Below are 15238 nucleotides of genomic sequence, written 5' to 3'. Positions count from 1 at the left end.
GGCTCACTTGTTCATTTTGGTAGTGGTGATAATGACAAGAAGAGAAAAAAGAACATTTGATGTTTAAGATTCTATTCGAACGTCAAGATCAAAGCAAAAAAAGTCACTATTTTTCACAGCACCACTTGCTGTCACTCACGACCTCAGTGTGCCAATCCTCAAGTTATCCTTATTTCACACCATCACTCAACCCTTCCATTTCAGAGCTCATGTATATGCTGATGCAATATATCTCTCATACACATTTGGTAAAAGTATTGCAAATAATATCAATGATCATCCAGCCAAATCGTATCCCTGGAGGACGTGTTTTGTATGTATAAATAATGAACACAGCTCCATGTAGGGTTGGACTCATCGCTTTCTTCTGAGCATGAAATATCCATTCAATCCATTTCCAACACTCGCTGAAGTTGAATTCATTTACTGCCCTGTACTTGGGGCTATCGGAGTGCCCGGTAAGTTACTAATACCTGTTCAGCATTGTGTAATTATGTTCAAAATTATGTTCAAATACAATACTGTGTCTTGTCAAGTTTTCATGCAAAATTACATGATTCTCTCAGCAAAAAATCTCTCATGAGCCAGTATTATGTTGATTTTAAAACATGTACTTCATTGGTAAATCATTTATTGACCATCTTGAGATATTTGAGACTATAAAATTGTAATGGTTTGTTAAAACTAAACTAACATCATGCTTATCACAAAATGTAGACATTGGAACGCTAACTGACTCATTTACTGCCCAGAGAAAGATGAATGTTCTCAGGTATGACTGTTTTAGTTTCAGTCTGGAGGCAGTGTACAACTCTATATGATTAATATTGAGACCAATGTTCTGTCTGAAGAAATTCAATTCAAATGGTCGAAGGTAGAAAATATGGGATCAGCTAATTGGAAGAAAATTGTACAATGTTAGAATCACCCCTGGAAGTGAGAACTCAAGATAAATCATAAATAAACAGAGGAGACTGAGAACAGACACATGGATTTCTTGCCTTGGGTAATGCAAAAAAGGTGAAGAAATGAAGAAGTTTGTTAATCACCAGGATCAATTCAAATGGATCCAGTATGTCAGAGAAATAAGGACGGTGACTGCCAGGTAAATTGCCAAACATTCCCAATCTTCCTTAGATATACGGGTGGCACCAGTGGACTGACAGACCCAGGAATTCAACCTTTGCTGCTGTCATTACACTGCACTGAAAGCCAGCCCTCCGCTAAAAGGGCTAACTGGCTCTCAGCCCTCATTCAATAGATCGTGATATTAATCCAAAAAGCTACAATCACACTGTTAACTTATCAAGCAATCAAAAATGGTGCTGAAATTGTCATGAATAATTGAATATATTGAAAGGACTCAGTAGTTAGTTGTTATTTGTCATTGTTGAGCAAGACACATCAGAACAAACTGAAGTAATAATGGCCAAATCATAAAGAGAGGCTGCGGCCATCGAACTGAGTATTCATCATAGTTTGCTGAGATTTTCCTTCGGAGTACAGTCTGATGTTGTGAAGGAAAACCAGAAAAAGCAGCTTCTGTTTGACAGCTTTGAGTGGGGTCAATGAAAAATCACTGATGCAAGGAGCTTGTTGCCATTTACGGAATAATTATAAAAACAAAAAAAAAGTTTATTGGTCACTGTTTGTGAGTAAACCAAGGTGGACGAAAAAGCAGTGTCAGATCCAAACTTGAGAACACATGTAAGGTGAGTATTTGTTGAGGAGGAGGTTCCCAGGTCAGAAACATTCGAAGTAGGTGTTGGGTAAGGTGCCAAGTAAGCAGTGTGCAAGATGTGTACATAACAGGGTGTTAGGTAAGTAAATTTTTACGTACTTAGCAGGTAGTGTGCCAGGTACATCAGGCGCCTTGAGATTAGGTGGGGAGTGTCAAGACTGCCGGCTGGGAAGAGATGTTGAAGATGGCAAGAAAGGAGGGCTGAGGTGCTGATGAAGTTGTGAGATGGTGTCAGGTCTGGAGCAAGAGCTTGTTGGCTCTGGTGGTCGGAATTTGTTAAGTCTCAAGTACCTGTGGAAGATTTTGGGACCGAGGATGCTAATGCACTTCAGGCCATGAGAAAGTATAGGAGGATTCAGAGAAGGCAGCAGGGGAAGGTGGACATCAGATCTGGGGGACAGTCAGAGCTGTGAGTTGATATCACAGGGGTGCTGGACCCCAGAAATAGGAGAGTAGAGGTAGACTTAGGCTCCCAGGTTTCTCCAGGTGTATGCATGTGTACAAGGTGCAGTTCTGAATGTGTGTCTTCATTTGTGAATTCAGGTAATTACTTTGGTTAGGAGTCAGATGAGGTATTCAATCGTCTACTCTTTCTTGAGCTACTTTTCACCTAACTAGCAGCACCCTCTGAATTTTCCAAGACAATCTAAGATTTTTACAAGGTTCCTGCAAGATAGGAATTTCCAGGGGAATTCTCTAAATTGGTTACCATGGGGACACTACAAGGTCCCAAACAGCAACTCCCATCAATACTTCAGAAACAGTTGTCTCGCCAGCAGAAAATCTCGGACAACATACGGTTATTCTGGATAATGGTTTCAAATTGCATCAAATGGGTATTCTTCTTGAAGTTTGAAACAGTGTACCATGCACATCGGTTTCAAAAGATTTATTTTTCTTTTTCAGGATTCCATATAAATACTTTCATTTTTCCGACTGAAAATGCATATACAATAAAAAGACATTTACAGAGAAATGTGCAAAAAAATGGCCTTTTTCTGTTATAAACCTGATCATTGTATCTGTGCAGTAATTTTACCTTTTCATTTAACAGTTAATTTATTGACAATCGCAATCCTATCTCGGAGAACCTGTGGACTCACCAAATGTGTCAATCATTACTTGGTGGCCATGGCCGTAGTGGACCTTCTGGTTGTCACCAGCGACATAATCTTGAGATGGTTTATCATTTACTTTCCAGTTTCTTTCCTGGATATTACTCCCGTATGTACTTTGGTAAGAGTGCTGATGATTGGCTCCACAGTCTGTTCAGTGTGGCTCACAGTTGCTTTCACCTTTGATCGATTTGTGGCCATTTGTTCTAAGAAGCTAAGAACAAAATACTGCACTGAGAAAATAGCACTCATGGTTATTGGAACAGTGAGTGTACTGGGCTATTTGGAAAGCATTCCCTGGTTCTTCAAGTACAAAGCTAAATACACCTTCAATAACCTGGAGTGGTTTTGCATTACAAAACCAGAATATTACACTTCAACCTTCTGGACTGTATATGTACTCCTCCATCGCTTCCTAACTCCTTTAGTTCCATTCCTTTTGATTGTTCTCTTTAATATTCTGACAGTCAGGCACATCTTCATGGCAAGTAAAGCCCGCAGGAGACTCCAGATGGTAACTGGTAGGGAAGGTCCAAGCGACCCCGAGATAGAAAGGCGCACAAAGTCCATCATTTTAGTCTTCGCTATCTCAGGCAGTTTTATCATGTTATGGTTAATCAATGTTATATGTTTCATCCATCAGAAAATTGCATTGGTGTATGATTTATATCCACCTTCACCCACAACTGGTACCATTGGATACCTGCTCCAGCTCCTCAGCACCTGCACAAATACTTGCATCTACACAATGACCCAGAGTCAGTTCCGAGAGCAGTTAAAAACAGTTGTCAAATATCCTTTCAGTTTGATACTGAGTACGACCAAACCATGAACATGATGTATAATGTCAGTCTGTCCGTATCTGAGCTTATTTTAATCTTAGGGGAAAAGTTGTTGCATGTTGTTGAGGATGTGACTAGAAAAGTTGGTGAGGGTCGAGCTGTGGATGTGGTGTGTATGAACTTCTCAAGGCATTTGATAAGGTTCCCCATGGTAGGCTCATTCAGAAGGTCAGGAGGAATGGGATACAGGGGAACTTAGCTGCTTGGATACAGAATTGGCTGGCCAACAGAAGACAGCGAGTGGTAGTAGAAGGAAAATATTCTGCCTGGAAGTCAGTGGTGAGTGGTGTTCCACAGGGCTCTGTCCTTGGGCCTCTACCGTTTGTAATTTTTATTAATGACTTGGATGAGGGGATTGAAGGATCGGTCGGCAAGTTTTCAGATGACACGAAGGTTGGAGGTGTCGTTGACAGTATAGAGGCATGTTGTAGGCTGCAGCGGGACATTGACAGGATGCAGAGATGGGCTGAGAGGTGGCAGATGGAGTTCAACCTGGATAAATGCAAGGAAATGCATTTTGGACGGTCGAATTTGAAAGCAGAGTACAGGATTAAGGATAGGATTCTTGGCAGTGTGGAGAAACAGAGGGATCTTGCTGTGCAGATACATAGATCCCTTAAAATGGCCACCCAAGTGGACAGGGTTGTTAAGAAAGCATATGGTGTTTTGGCTTTCATTAACAGGGGGACTGAGTTTAAGAGTCGTGAGATCTTGTTGCAGCTCTATAAAACTTTGGTTAGACCGCACTTGGAATACTGCATCCAGCTTTGGTCGCCCTATTATAGGAAAGATGTGGATGCTTTGGAGAGGGTTCAGAGGAGGTTTACCAGGATGCTGCCTGGACTGGAGGGCTTATCTTATGAAGAGAGGTTGACTGAGCTCGGTCTCTTTTCATTGGAGAAAAGGAGGAGGAGAGGGGACCTAATTGAGGTATACAAGATAATGAGAGGCATAGATAGAGTTGATAGCCAGAGACTATTTCCCAGGGCAGAAATGGCTAACACGAGGGGTCATAGTTTTAAGCTGGTTGGAGGCAAGTATAGAGGGATGTCAGAGGCGGGTTCTTTACACAGAGAGTTGTGAGAGCATGGAATGTGTTACCAGCAGCAGTTGTGGAAGCAAGGTCATTGGGGTCATTTAAGAGACTGCTGGACATGCATATGGTCACAGAAATTTGAGGGTGCAGACATGAGGATCAATGGTCGACAACATCGTGGGCTGAAGGGCCTGTACTGCGCTGTACTGTTCTGTGTTCTATGTTCTATGTTCTATGCAGGGAAAAGACAATGGTGTTAGACAGCGACTGAAAGGAAGATCCAAAGGCAGTCAGCATCAGGTAGAGAAACAAGTGAGCTTAGAACCTGAAGAAAATCAATATCAGTTAGGAGAGTGTGCAAAGGCAAGATCTGGGCACAGGCTACATTTGTTAGAGCAGTGAGTGGAAGTAGTACTCAGAAGCAATCACCATGAGTTACAGTAGCGAGCAAAAAGAGGACCCATAGAGTCATGGAGATCCACAGCACAGGGAAAGCCTGTTCAGTCCATTGTAGCTGGGCCTGTCAGGAACAACCAAGTATTCTAATCCCATTTTGCAACACTTGTCCATTGCCTTCTGACTCCAGGCATTGCAAGTTCACATCGAAATACTTCTCAAATGTTGGGAAGCTTTCTGCCTCTACCACACTTACAGATCATCAGCCAATGTCAGCTTGAGTATCAAGTGAATGGAAAACCAGACACAGTCAGCATCATTTAGAAGAACCATCCTTTCCATTCCTATCCATTGTCACCAGGAGCAGAGCAGGCGTGTTCAGAGAGAAATCAATGACTGACACAATACAAAAGTGAAGCAATAATTTTTCTGGGCAGAAACTGTGCTCCTTGATCGTCCAATCTCTTGTAAATATGAATAAAAGTTGCACAATAAAACTTGTGTGTTTGTTCATGATAAATGATAAATTGCATATTTACCTTATTCAAAATGAGTAAAGATTATTGGTTTCCAGAATTTATGATAAGTGACATTAATTAATTATGTAATTCGGTGGCAATGAAGTTTGTGAGGCGGGAAGCATGTTTTGATTGCAGAGTGTGGGATCTGCTGGACATCAGTGTGATCTAGAACAACCACTACTGTACTGGTGTGTAAAACAGGAATAGTTTTGGATCAGGCTTTATGGCCTAGTGGCCAAATGAATAATCACTGGGACACATCAGAAAGGTAGAAAGTTACCTGGGCACCTTTTGCCATGAGGTGGATACACTGTTTAAGATAGTGTTTTGTGCTTTGGTTCATCAGGGAAACAACAGTGAGACTGCAACTGAGGAAGCTGAGCGTTTGTTTTAAGTCAGTTTCAGACTGATTTGATGAAAGTGAGAGGTACTGCGTGGATGAGTTAATTGACTATTGCAACTTGATCCAGGAAATCATTCAAGTCTTCAAGTTCAGGTGGCAAATACTAATGATGTGCTGATCATAGACAACGTAGTCACGGTGGGGACGGGCTGTTGATGCAATACCCTGCAGCAAAGAGACTGTAGATAAAGCTCTCTTGCCTGTCCTGCCTCAGCAATCAGGACATCTGCTCAGAGCTTAAGTCAGACATAGAGTGGGAGGATGCAGATCTAGTCATTGAGGTCCCTGCATATAATAAGGATAGATGCAGAAGAAAGAAAAGCATTCTGCATTGTAAGAGCAAGAAGCCAGGTATCAAATTTAATAAAAAAAAGTTTTACTAAATAATTTCTGCAGGATTGCCTGAGCCACACACAATTTGGAACAAGGTAAACAGCATGAAAGAAATGCTTGAGGTGCCCAAATAGTGTAACGTAAGTAGGTTCTGGGTCACGGAGCCCTGGTTTTATTACTGGGTGAAGTCGGGGCTAAACCACAGGGATGGGCTAAAACTGAACAATGTGTAACCACAGTAGAGAATGGAAAATTATACACAGACTGCGACAGGAGGAGATAAAAGTACAAATCTAAAAATGCTTCAATTGGTAACGCTACACTTTCCAAAACAGTGAAAGCAAATCAAAAGTACATGTATCTGAAAGAACATAGCATGCAAAAACAGAGAAGCTGGTAGTTGTCATCCAAATAATCTGTGATCAGACTGTCATTATTATTATAACTTATATTTAAGACAGTATGCTCGAATGTATGTTAAAAACTATTTTGCTATGTTCAATACACACAAGAACTATGTGCCTATTTGACAAATGCCTGATTCCAAGTTAATGCACCACGCTATTTTAAACAATAAATTTCACAATTCCTCACGTTAATTCGATGAAGATACAGAAGCAGAGTGAGGCCATTCAGCCCATCGATTCTGCTTCCCCTGAGCTATAATTATTGCCCAGTGGTATACTCCGATCCCTTTCCATCACTAAAGTAAACATAACCGAATTGTGATCGCTATCACCAAAGAGCTCACCTACTTCCAAATTTAACACCTGGCCGGGCTCATTACCCAGTACCAAATCTTTGCCCCTTGTCAGCCTGTCTACATACTATGTCAGGAAGCCCTCCTGCACACACTGGACAAAAACTGACCCATCTATAGCTCTCGAACTACAGTGTTCCCAGTCAATATTTGGAAAGTTGAAGTCCCCCATGACAACTACCCTGTCTCTCTCACTCCTGTCGTGACTTCATCTTTGCTATCCTTTCCTCTACATCTCTGGAACTATTCGGAGCCCTATAGACAACCAATAGCAATAATCTTTCAAATGTCAGAAAACAAGAAGGGATTGAAGATCTGCTCCTACTCTTGTTTATCATCATTGTATGGTCATTTACATTGAAATTCCTTACTTACAATAAACTGGGCATTGGTTGTAACCCAATGGCATTTATATCTCCACCAAAAGGATATTTGCAAAGAGATATGCTAAGCCTGTTGACACTGATGCTCTCAACTGGGAAATAGTTGTCAATAGTCATCCACATTGAAACATGGAAAGCACAATGTGGAGCTGGAGAAACACAGCAGGCCAGGCACATCAGAGGAACAGGAAAATTGATGTTTCCGGTCGGCACCTTTCTTCAGAAAACCAACTGGAAACATCAATCTTCCAGTTCCTCTGATGCTGTCTGGCCCACTGTGTTCCTCCAGCTCCATATTGTGTTATCTCTGACACCGGCATCAGCAGTTCTTACTCGCTCACATTGAAACATGACTGTTTTGAGGGGCATTGGAAGACGCAATCAGAAAAGGAAATTTGAGCTGGTTGATAAGGCAAAAAAAACACTTGAATATTGTTTGTCCACTCCATTTCTTAGTTGAAAATGTCGTGGATTCTGCCCTGCCAGTGTAAAGCTCTGGAATAACATCAGGCAACCTTCAATAGAGTAAATAAAAAACAAAAGAACCGGGAATGTTGTGAATCAGCAGCAAAAACAAAGTTGCTGGAAAATCTCAGCAAGTCCGGCAGCATCTGTGAAGAAAATAAAACACAGAGTTAATGTTTCGGGTCTGAGTTCTGAGGTAGGGTAACCGGACCCAAAACATTAACTCTGCTTTTTTCAACCTTGAATCGAGTGTAGACCGACACACTGAAAACTCTCATCTCATGAAATGGATTACTGCCACATAGGAATGGTCATACTGCAATATGGTGTTTGGGATCATTGCTATTTCTCTTGATTTTTCTTACATTTGGTTTGGAACTGTGAGCAGAATTGAGTGTTGAACCTTGGATTTAGAGCTGCTACTTGTTTTTTTTAAAAAAGGGAAATGATATACAAACAAACATTTGTTCATAGAAACTGGCCAGTAAAGTTAATTGCAGGTTGATAACGGTTCTAACAATGCTGTCAACATTTTGGCACCTGAGTTATATTATGCTGAACGTCTCGCAGCTGTTTGGATGTGAAAATGGTCTCAAAGGGAGGCTGGTATTGACCAGTCAAACAGAATGTTGATAAAAACAGAAAAAAAACAACACAGGTTGAACTACTTTGGGCTGAGTTTTGGGCGAAGAAATTGTGGCTGCATGCTTGGAAGCTATTAGACTTGTTGCTGAGTTTGTGGACATATTGAAAATTACATGACAAGAGCTCCGGTATGTATGTCAAAAGTAAGTTCCCAGTGGTCTGTGGAAGCAGGCAAATACTAACAGTTACTTCATTACTCCTGAGCTCTTAAATTCAACACATTAAATCAGAAGAGTTGTTACAATCATTTCTCTTGATCTATACTTGTCACTTTTGTTTTCAGTTTTAATGTTTCTTTCATTCTTCCTGTGTTAGACTTGGCTCTTAACATATTTAAAGCAGATTTTTTTTCACATGAATCCTATCCATGATAATCTCCAAAAGTTTATTCATTCAAAGAACTCCATCTTTCAGTTAAAGAGGGAAAAAAAACTGCAGATGCTGGAATCCAAGGTAGACAAACCGGAGGCTGGAAGAACACAGCAGGTCAGGCAGTATCTGGAGGAAAGAAGCCGTCAACATTTCATGTATTACCCTTCCTCGGGACTGAAGACCCTGACCAAAACGTTGATGCCTACTTTCTTCCAGATGCTGCCTGGCTTACTATGATCTTCCAGCCTCCGTTTCATCCATCTTTTAGGTATCCTGTATTCTGCTATATGGAATATCTCCTTTTCGTTCTGCTACCGTCTCTACTTTGAATGGATTTAATTGTTCCTGACTCTTCACTGGCTCACTTGTTCATTTTGGTCGTGGTGATAATGACAAGAGGAAATAAATGAACAGTTTGGTATTTGAAATGCTGTTGAAGCGACAGAAGTTGAACCAAAAACAAGCCACCACTCCACCACTCATGACCTCAGTGTGCCCAATCCTCAAGTTCTCCTTATTTCTCTCCATCATTCAACCCCTCAATTTCAGCATTAATGTTTATTCTGCTGCCATATGTTTCTCTCAGATTGGTTGGTTTGAAGAACTGTGACTAATATGAATGATCATCTCACCAAGTTATACCCCTGCAGGATGTACTTTGTCTGTACAAATAACAACCACAGTTCGAGATGGGCTTGGACTAATCACTTTCCTCTGAGAATGAAGTATCCATTCAATCTGCCTCCAGTACTTAGTGATGTTGAATTCATTTATTACCCTGTTATTGGGGCTATTGGAAGAAGTTACTAATACCTGTGCAGCATTGTGAAATTAGCCAAACATTCCGGCATTGGCATCATGCACAACCCACCTACAAATTGCTCAACACTGTGATCGGAGATGAAACTGTCTTGTCATTTTTTAATGTAAATTATCTTGTTTCTCTCTTGAGCACAAAATCTGTCAAATGCCAGAATTATGTCCTTTTTCAGAATGTACTGTCCTTTGTAAATTAATGGTTGACCATCCTGTGATATTTAAGAGTAGAAAATTGTAATGTCTTCTTTCAACTACAGTTAACATTATGCTCACAACAAAAAAGTTATTGGAATGTTAATTGATTCATTTTCTGCCTGTGAGCAACCTTATTTAAAATATTGAAAATGCCTTGAAATTTTATTACAAAACGATTTACCAGTTAAGCTGACATTCATGAAGCCGTGTAACAGTGTCTGTGTGAGCTCTCAGAAAAATAAAATGTACTGATGTATGATTGGTTTAGTTCAAGACTCGGGAAGGTATCGAATGGCTTTTGATTAGAATTGAGATGAATGTCCTCACTGAATGAATTCAATTTAAATGGTCTGTGGTAGAAAAATATAAGATCAGCTAATTAGAAACCAATTGTAGAATGTCAGAATCAACCCTGGAAGTTAGAACTGAACAGAAATCAAAACTATACTTTGAATATAGGAAACAAATTGAAATGACTGTGAAGAAGGCACTTGGTTTTCTTGGCTTGGTTTTAGCAGAATAGAGTGAATAAGTGAGAAAGGTTAATACCGACAAGTGAAAAACAATGACAACGAACTGAATTCAGATATGCTGGTTTCCCTAAAGGTTATTAGTCGCCAGGATCAGTTCAAATGGGTTCAGAAATATCACTGAAATGAGAATGCTGACTGCTGAGTAAATGGCAAAAAATGCACAATCTTCCTTCAACATTCTGTTAGCACCAGAGGGCAGATGGGTCCAGGGAGTTGAACCATTTCCATTGACATTACAATGGAATGAAAGCCGGAAGTCAAGCCAACACAGCTCACTGACTCTCAACCTAAGAGTTGTGTATGTTCGATCCTCATTCATTAGATTGTGATTTTAATCCAAGAAATTACAATCTGTGCTGTTTGTTTATCATGCAATCAAAAATGGGGGTGAAATTTTCATGAATACTTGCATATATATAAAGAACACAGTAGTTAGAAATCCACCGTTGCTCTGCAGTACACATCACAACAAACTGAAATGCACGTATTGCCGAATCAAAACAAGACATGATTGCTCCCAAACTGAGTATTCGGCATAGCCGGCATAGATACTCCTTCAGAGTATGGTCTGATGTTCTGTCGCAAAACTGGAAAAAGCAACATGTGTTTGACAGCTTTGAGTGGGGCAAATGAAAAATTGTTGATGTGAGAAGTTTTTTTTAAACATGTATATAATATTTTAACACAAAATAATGTAGATACTGGAGACCACTTCCAACTAAACCAAATCAGACGACAAAAAAGTCACAAATGAAAACTGGAGAACAATACATTTAAGACAATTTCCAGGTCGGTCAAAGTTTTAGGTCAGTAATTTCAGGCGATTAGTGGAAGGTTTTAGGGAGATGTCAGAGGTAGGCTCTTCATATAGAGTGGTGAGCATGTGGAATGCGCTGCTAGCAGTGGGAGTGAAGTCAGATACTTTAGAGATTTTTAAACCACTCTTGGATAGGCACATGGAGGAGAGTAAAATGTAGGATGTGCAGGATAGCTTGATCTTTGTAGGATAATACGTTGGCAAATCATTGTGGGCCGAAGGGCCTGTACTATGCTGTACTGATCTATGTTCTATGGTATGGAGTTAGGGTGTCAAGTAATAAGGGGGCAAGTTATGTACAGGGCAGGGTGGCTGGAAGGTAAAAAGCCTGGAGCACAGAGTTGGGTGGCGAGGAAAGGAAGGATCGGGTGAGTGTGAGTTAGTTTTAACATAGGTAAGTGTGAGTTAGGTATAGGGATAAGTGCCAAATGAGGAGAGCACAAGATGTGTACAGAGCAGGGTGCAAAGTAGGTAATGTGCGAGGCATATCAGGTGGCTCGAGCTTCGGTGGAGAGGCCAATGACAAATAGCTGGGAATGGTTGTTTCGGATGAAGAGGAAGGAGGTGTCAAGAGCTGCGAGAGTGGTGAGATGGTGTCGGGTCTGGACCAACGGCTTGTTGGCTCTTGTGGTAGGAGTTTTTTAAGTCTCAAGTATGTTGGCAACAGGGTAACAATGTAGGTCAGGTCCAGGGAAGGTATGGGCGATATCAGAGAAGGTAGCAGGGGAAAAAGTGTTGGATCTCGAGGGATGTAGGAGCTGTGTAATGAGTGCTAGATTACAGAAATAAGGTGATAGGCGTAGACTCAGGTCCTCAGACTTCTCAGTCGTGTGTCTGTGTGTACATGTGCAGGTGAACTGTATGGGGATGCGTGAAGATGGAGCAGATCTGTTTGTTCTAATTTGTGAATATGGGTGATTAGTTTGCTCAGATTTGGTTTAGGTATTTAAGAGTCTATTTTTTCTGAGGGACTATTTGCTAAACTGCAGCAGAACCCCTTAAGTTTGCCAATAAAATTAACACATTTAGAGGGTTCAAGGCACATGGGAATTTCCACTGGAATCTGCAACCTTCACGTGTTGTTATTCTTGGGATTTCACAAGGTCCAAATTTGCAAATCCCACCGATGCTTTAAAAACAATCATCTGGCCGGCAGAAAATCCAGAAAATTGAATATGGTGCTTATAGATAATGGAGGTAAATTGGATCAAATGGACATTCTGATCTTCATCTGTTCTGTTTCTGAAACACGACAGAATATGCATCTATTTCTGAAGATTTGCTTTAGTCTATTTTTCTAATTAATTATACCATTTTTTTTGTTTTTTTTTCAACCAAGAACACAAATACAATAAAATTGCATTTTCAGATATCGTGTGGACAATATTAACAGAAAAATGGTATGGGATTAACACATTATACCTGTGCAGTAGTTTTAACTTTTTCGTTAAATTTACTTGTTAGTCATTGATGTTAAAATCTTTTGTAACATATTAATAAAAATAGGACAAAGTAAGGTTTAATTGCAATAATAATGACCATTGATACTAGTGCTTGTTCATTATAAATGATAAGCATATACACAGAATAAACAACAAGGTTCTGTGTTCTGTGTTCTCAGAACAAGCAGCGAGGCACCAAATTATCAGAACTTTTCAATTAATAATATCTGGAATATATATCTGAGACTTACACAAATTGGAGCAAGGCAACTCAGATGAAAGAAACAAATGCAGGGCCCAAATTCTTTGCAATATCAGTTCGTTCTGGATCTTGGAGCACCAGCACCAGTATTGGGGAAAGAAGAGGCTATACCACAGGGATGGGCTACAACTGAACAATGGTGGGACCAGTGCTGCAGTGAGTCACCAAACAGTGAAGCAAGGAAAGCCATTTGGACAGATATTGCAAATTAAATAGCAGGGACAAGACAGCAGAGAATGGCAATAAATGAGAAATTATAAACAGACTATAACAGGAGGAGATAAAATTACTTATCTGAGGACATTAACAGATAAGGTTGGATGTTCCAAAACAGTGCAAGAAAATCTAAAGGCTTTGTATCTGAAAGCACATGGAATACAAAACAGATGAGTTAATATTTAGGCACAAATAAAGTATGATCAGATAATCATTGTTCTTACAACTTATAATACATTATACTATCCCAAATGTCAGACTTTAAAAACTACCTTGCCACATTCAACACAGAACAAACTATCCCATAATCCAATTGAATTTGCAATCCAATGACAAAATGCTCAATTCCATGTTGATGCATCACACTATTTTAAGTGATGAATATTATCTTTCTCCAGGGCAATGAGACCATAAGATACAGCAGCAGAAGGAAACCTATTGGCCCAATGAAACTGTTCCATCATTCGGTAATGGATAAAATATTTAGAATACCGAATATAGAAAAGTACAGCACAGTACAGGCCCTTCGGCCCACGATGTTGTGCCATGGATTAATCCTCATCCAAAAATAAAATAACCTAACCTACATTCCCCTCAATTCACTGCTGTCCATGTGCATGTCCAGCAGTCGCTTAAATGTCACGAGTGACTCTGCTTCCACGACTACCACTGGCAAATTGTTCCATGCGCTCACAACTCTCTGGGTGAAGAACCTCCCTCTGACGTCTCCTCTTTGCCTTCCTCCTAACACCTTAAAACTATGACCCCTCGTGGCCTGGGGAAAAGTCTCTGGCTATCGAATCTATCCACGCCTCTCATTGCCTTGTACACCTCGATCAGGTCACCTCTCTTCCTCCTTCTCTCCAGAGAGAAAAGTCCAAGCTCAGTCATCCTCTCCTCGTAAGACAAGCCCTCCAGTCCAGGCAGCATCCTGGTAAACCTCCTTTGCACCCTCTCCAAAGCCTCCACATCTTTCCTGTAATAGGGCGACCAGATCTGGACACAATATTCCAAGTGTGGTCTCACCAGGGTTTTGTAGAGCTCCAGCATAACCTTGCGGCTCTTAAACTTGATTCCTCTATTATGGAAAGCCAAAACACGATATGCTTTCTTAACAACCTTATCCACTTGGGCAGCAACTGTGAGGGAGCTATGCACTTGAATACCAAGATCCCACTGTTCTTCCACACTGCCGAGAATCTTGCCTTTAATCCTATATTCAGCATTTAAGTTTGGCCTTCCAAAATGCATCACTTCGCATTTATCCAGGTTGAACTCCATCTGCCATTTCTCAGCCCAGCTCTGCATTCTGTCAATGTCTCGCTGAAGCCTGCAATAGCCCTCGGTACTATCAACGGCACCTCCAATCTTTGTGTCATCAGAAAACATACTAGCCCACCCCTCAACCTCCTCATCCAAGTCATTTCTAAAAACTATAAAGAGCAGAGGCCAATGAACAGAGCCCTGCAGGACACCACTCAGCACTGACCTCCAGGCAGGATACCTACCATCTACAACCACTCTCTGCCTCCTGTCAGCCAACCAATTCTGAATCCAGAGAGCCAAATCACCCTGTATCCCATACCTCCTAACTTTATGAATGAGCCTGCTGTGCGGAACCTTATCAAATGCCTTGCTGAAGTCCACGTACACCACGTCCACTGCTCGACCCTCGTCAACCTGTCTCGTGACCTCCTCAAAGAATTCAATAAGATTTGTGAGGCATGACCTGCCCCTCACAAAGCCATGCTGACTCCCTTTAATCACGCTATGCTTTTCCAAATAGTCATAAATCCTATCCCTCAGAATTCTTTCCAAAACCTTGCTGACCACAGACGTAAGACTGATTAGCCTGTAATTTCCTGGGAATTCCCTATTCCCTTTCTTGAAAAGAGGAACAACATTTGCCTCCCTCCAATCTTCCGGTACGACTCCCGTGGAA

The 15238-nt window shown here is 40.8% G+C and overlaps 1 protein-coding gene across 1 annotated transcript; it reads left to right on the top strand.

The window, feature by feature from the left end:
- Positions 1-366: 366 nt before the first annotated feature.
- LOC132210658 (probable G-protein coupled receptor 139) lies at positions 367-3688 on the top strand. Its single transcript, XM_059651768.1, has 2 exons — positions 367-458; positions 2796-3688. The coding sequence occupies exons 1-2, from the start codon at positions 374-376 to the stop codon at positions 3686-3688; spliced, it is 978 nt and encodes a 325-aa protein (XP_059507751.1). The 5' UTR covers positions 367-373.
- Positions 3689-15238: the final 11550 nt, after the last annotated feature.

Source organism: Stegostoma tigrinum, chromosome 16, assembly GCF_030684315.1.
Source record: "Stegostoma tigrinum isolate sSteTig4 chromosome 16, sSteTig4.hap1, whole genome shotgun sequence".
Lineage (NCBI taxonomy): Eukaryota > Metazoa > Chordata > Chondrichthyes > Orectolobiformes > Stegostomatidae > Stegostoma > Stegostoma tigrinum.
This window is presented reverse-complemented; position numbering and strand designations above follow the sequence as displayed.

Bases quoted from the DNA above. Each gene is read 5' to 3' on its own strand.
- LOC132210658 (XM_059651768.1), top strand. From the start codon at position 374: ATGAAATATCCATTCAATCCATTTCCAACACTCGCTGAAGTTGAATTC. The intron at 459-2,795 runs GTAAGTTACTAA...TTCATTTAACAG, and splicing joins TGGGGCTATCGGAGTGCCCG to TTAATTTATTGACAATCGCA.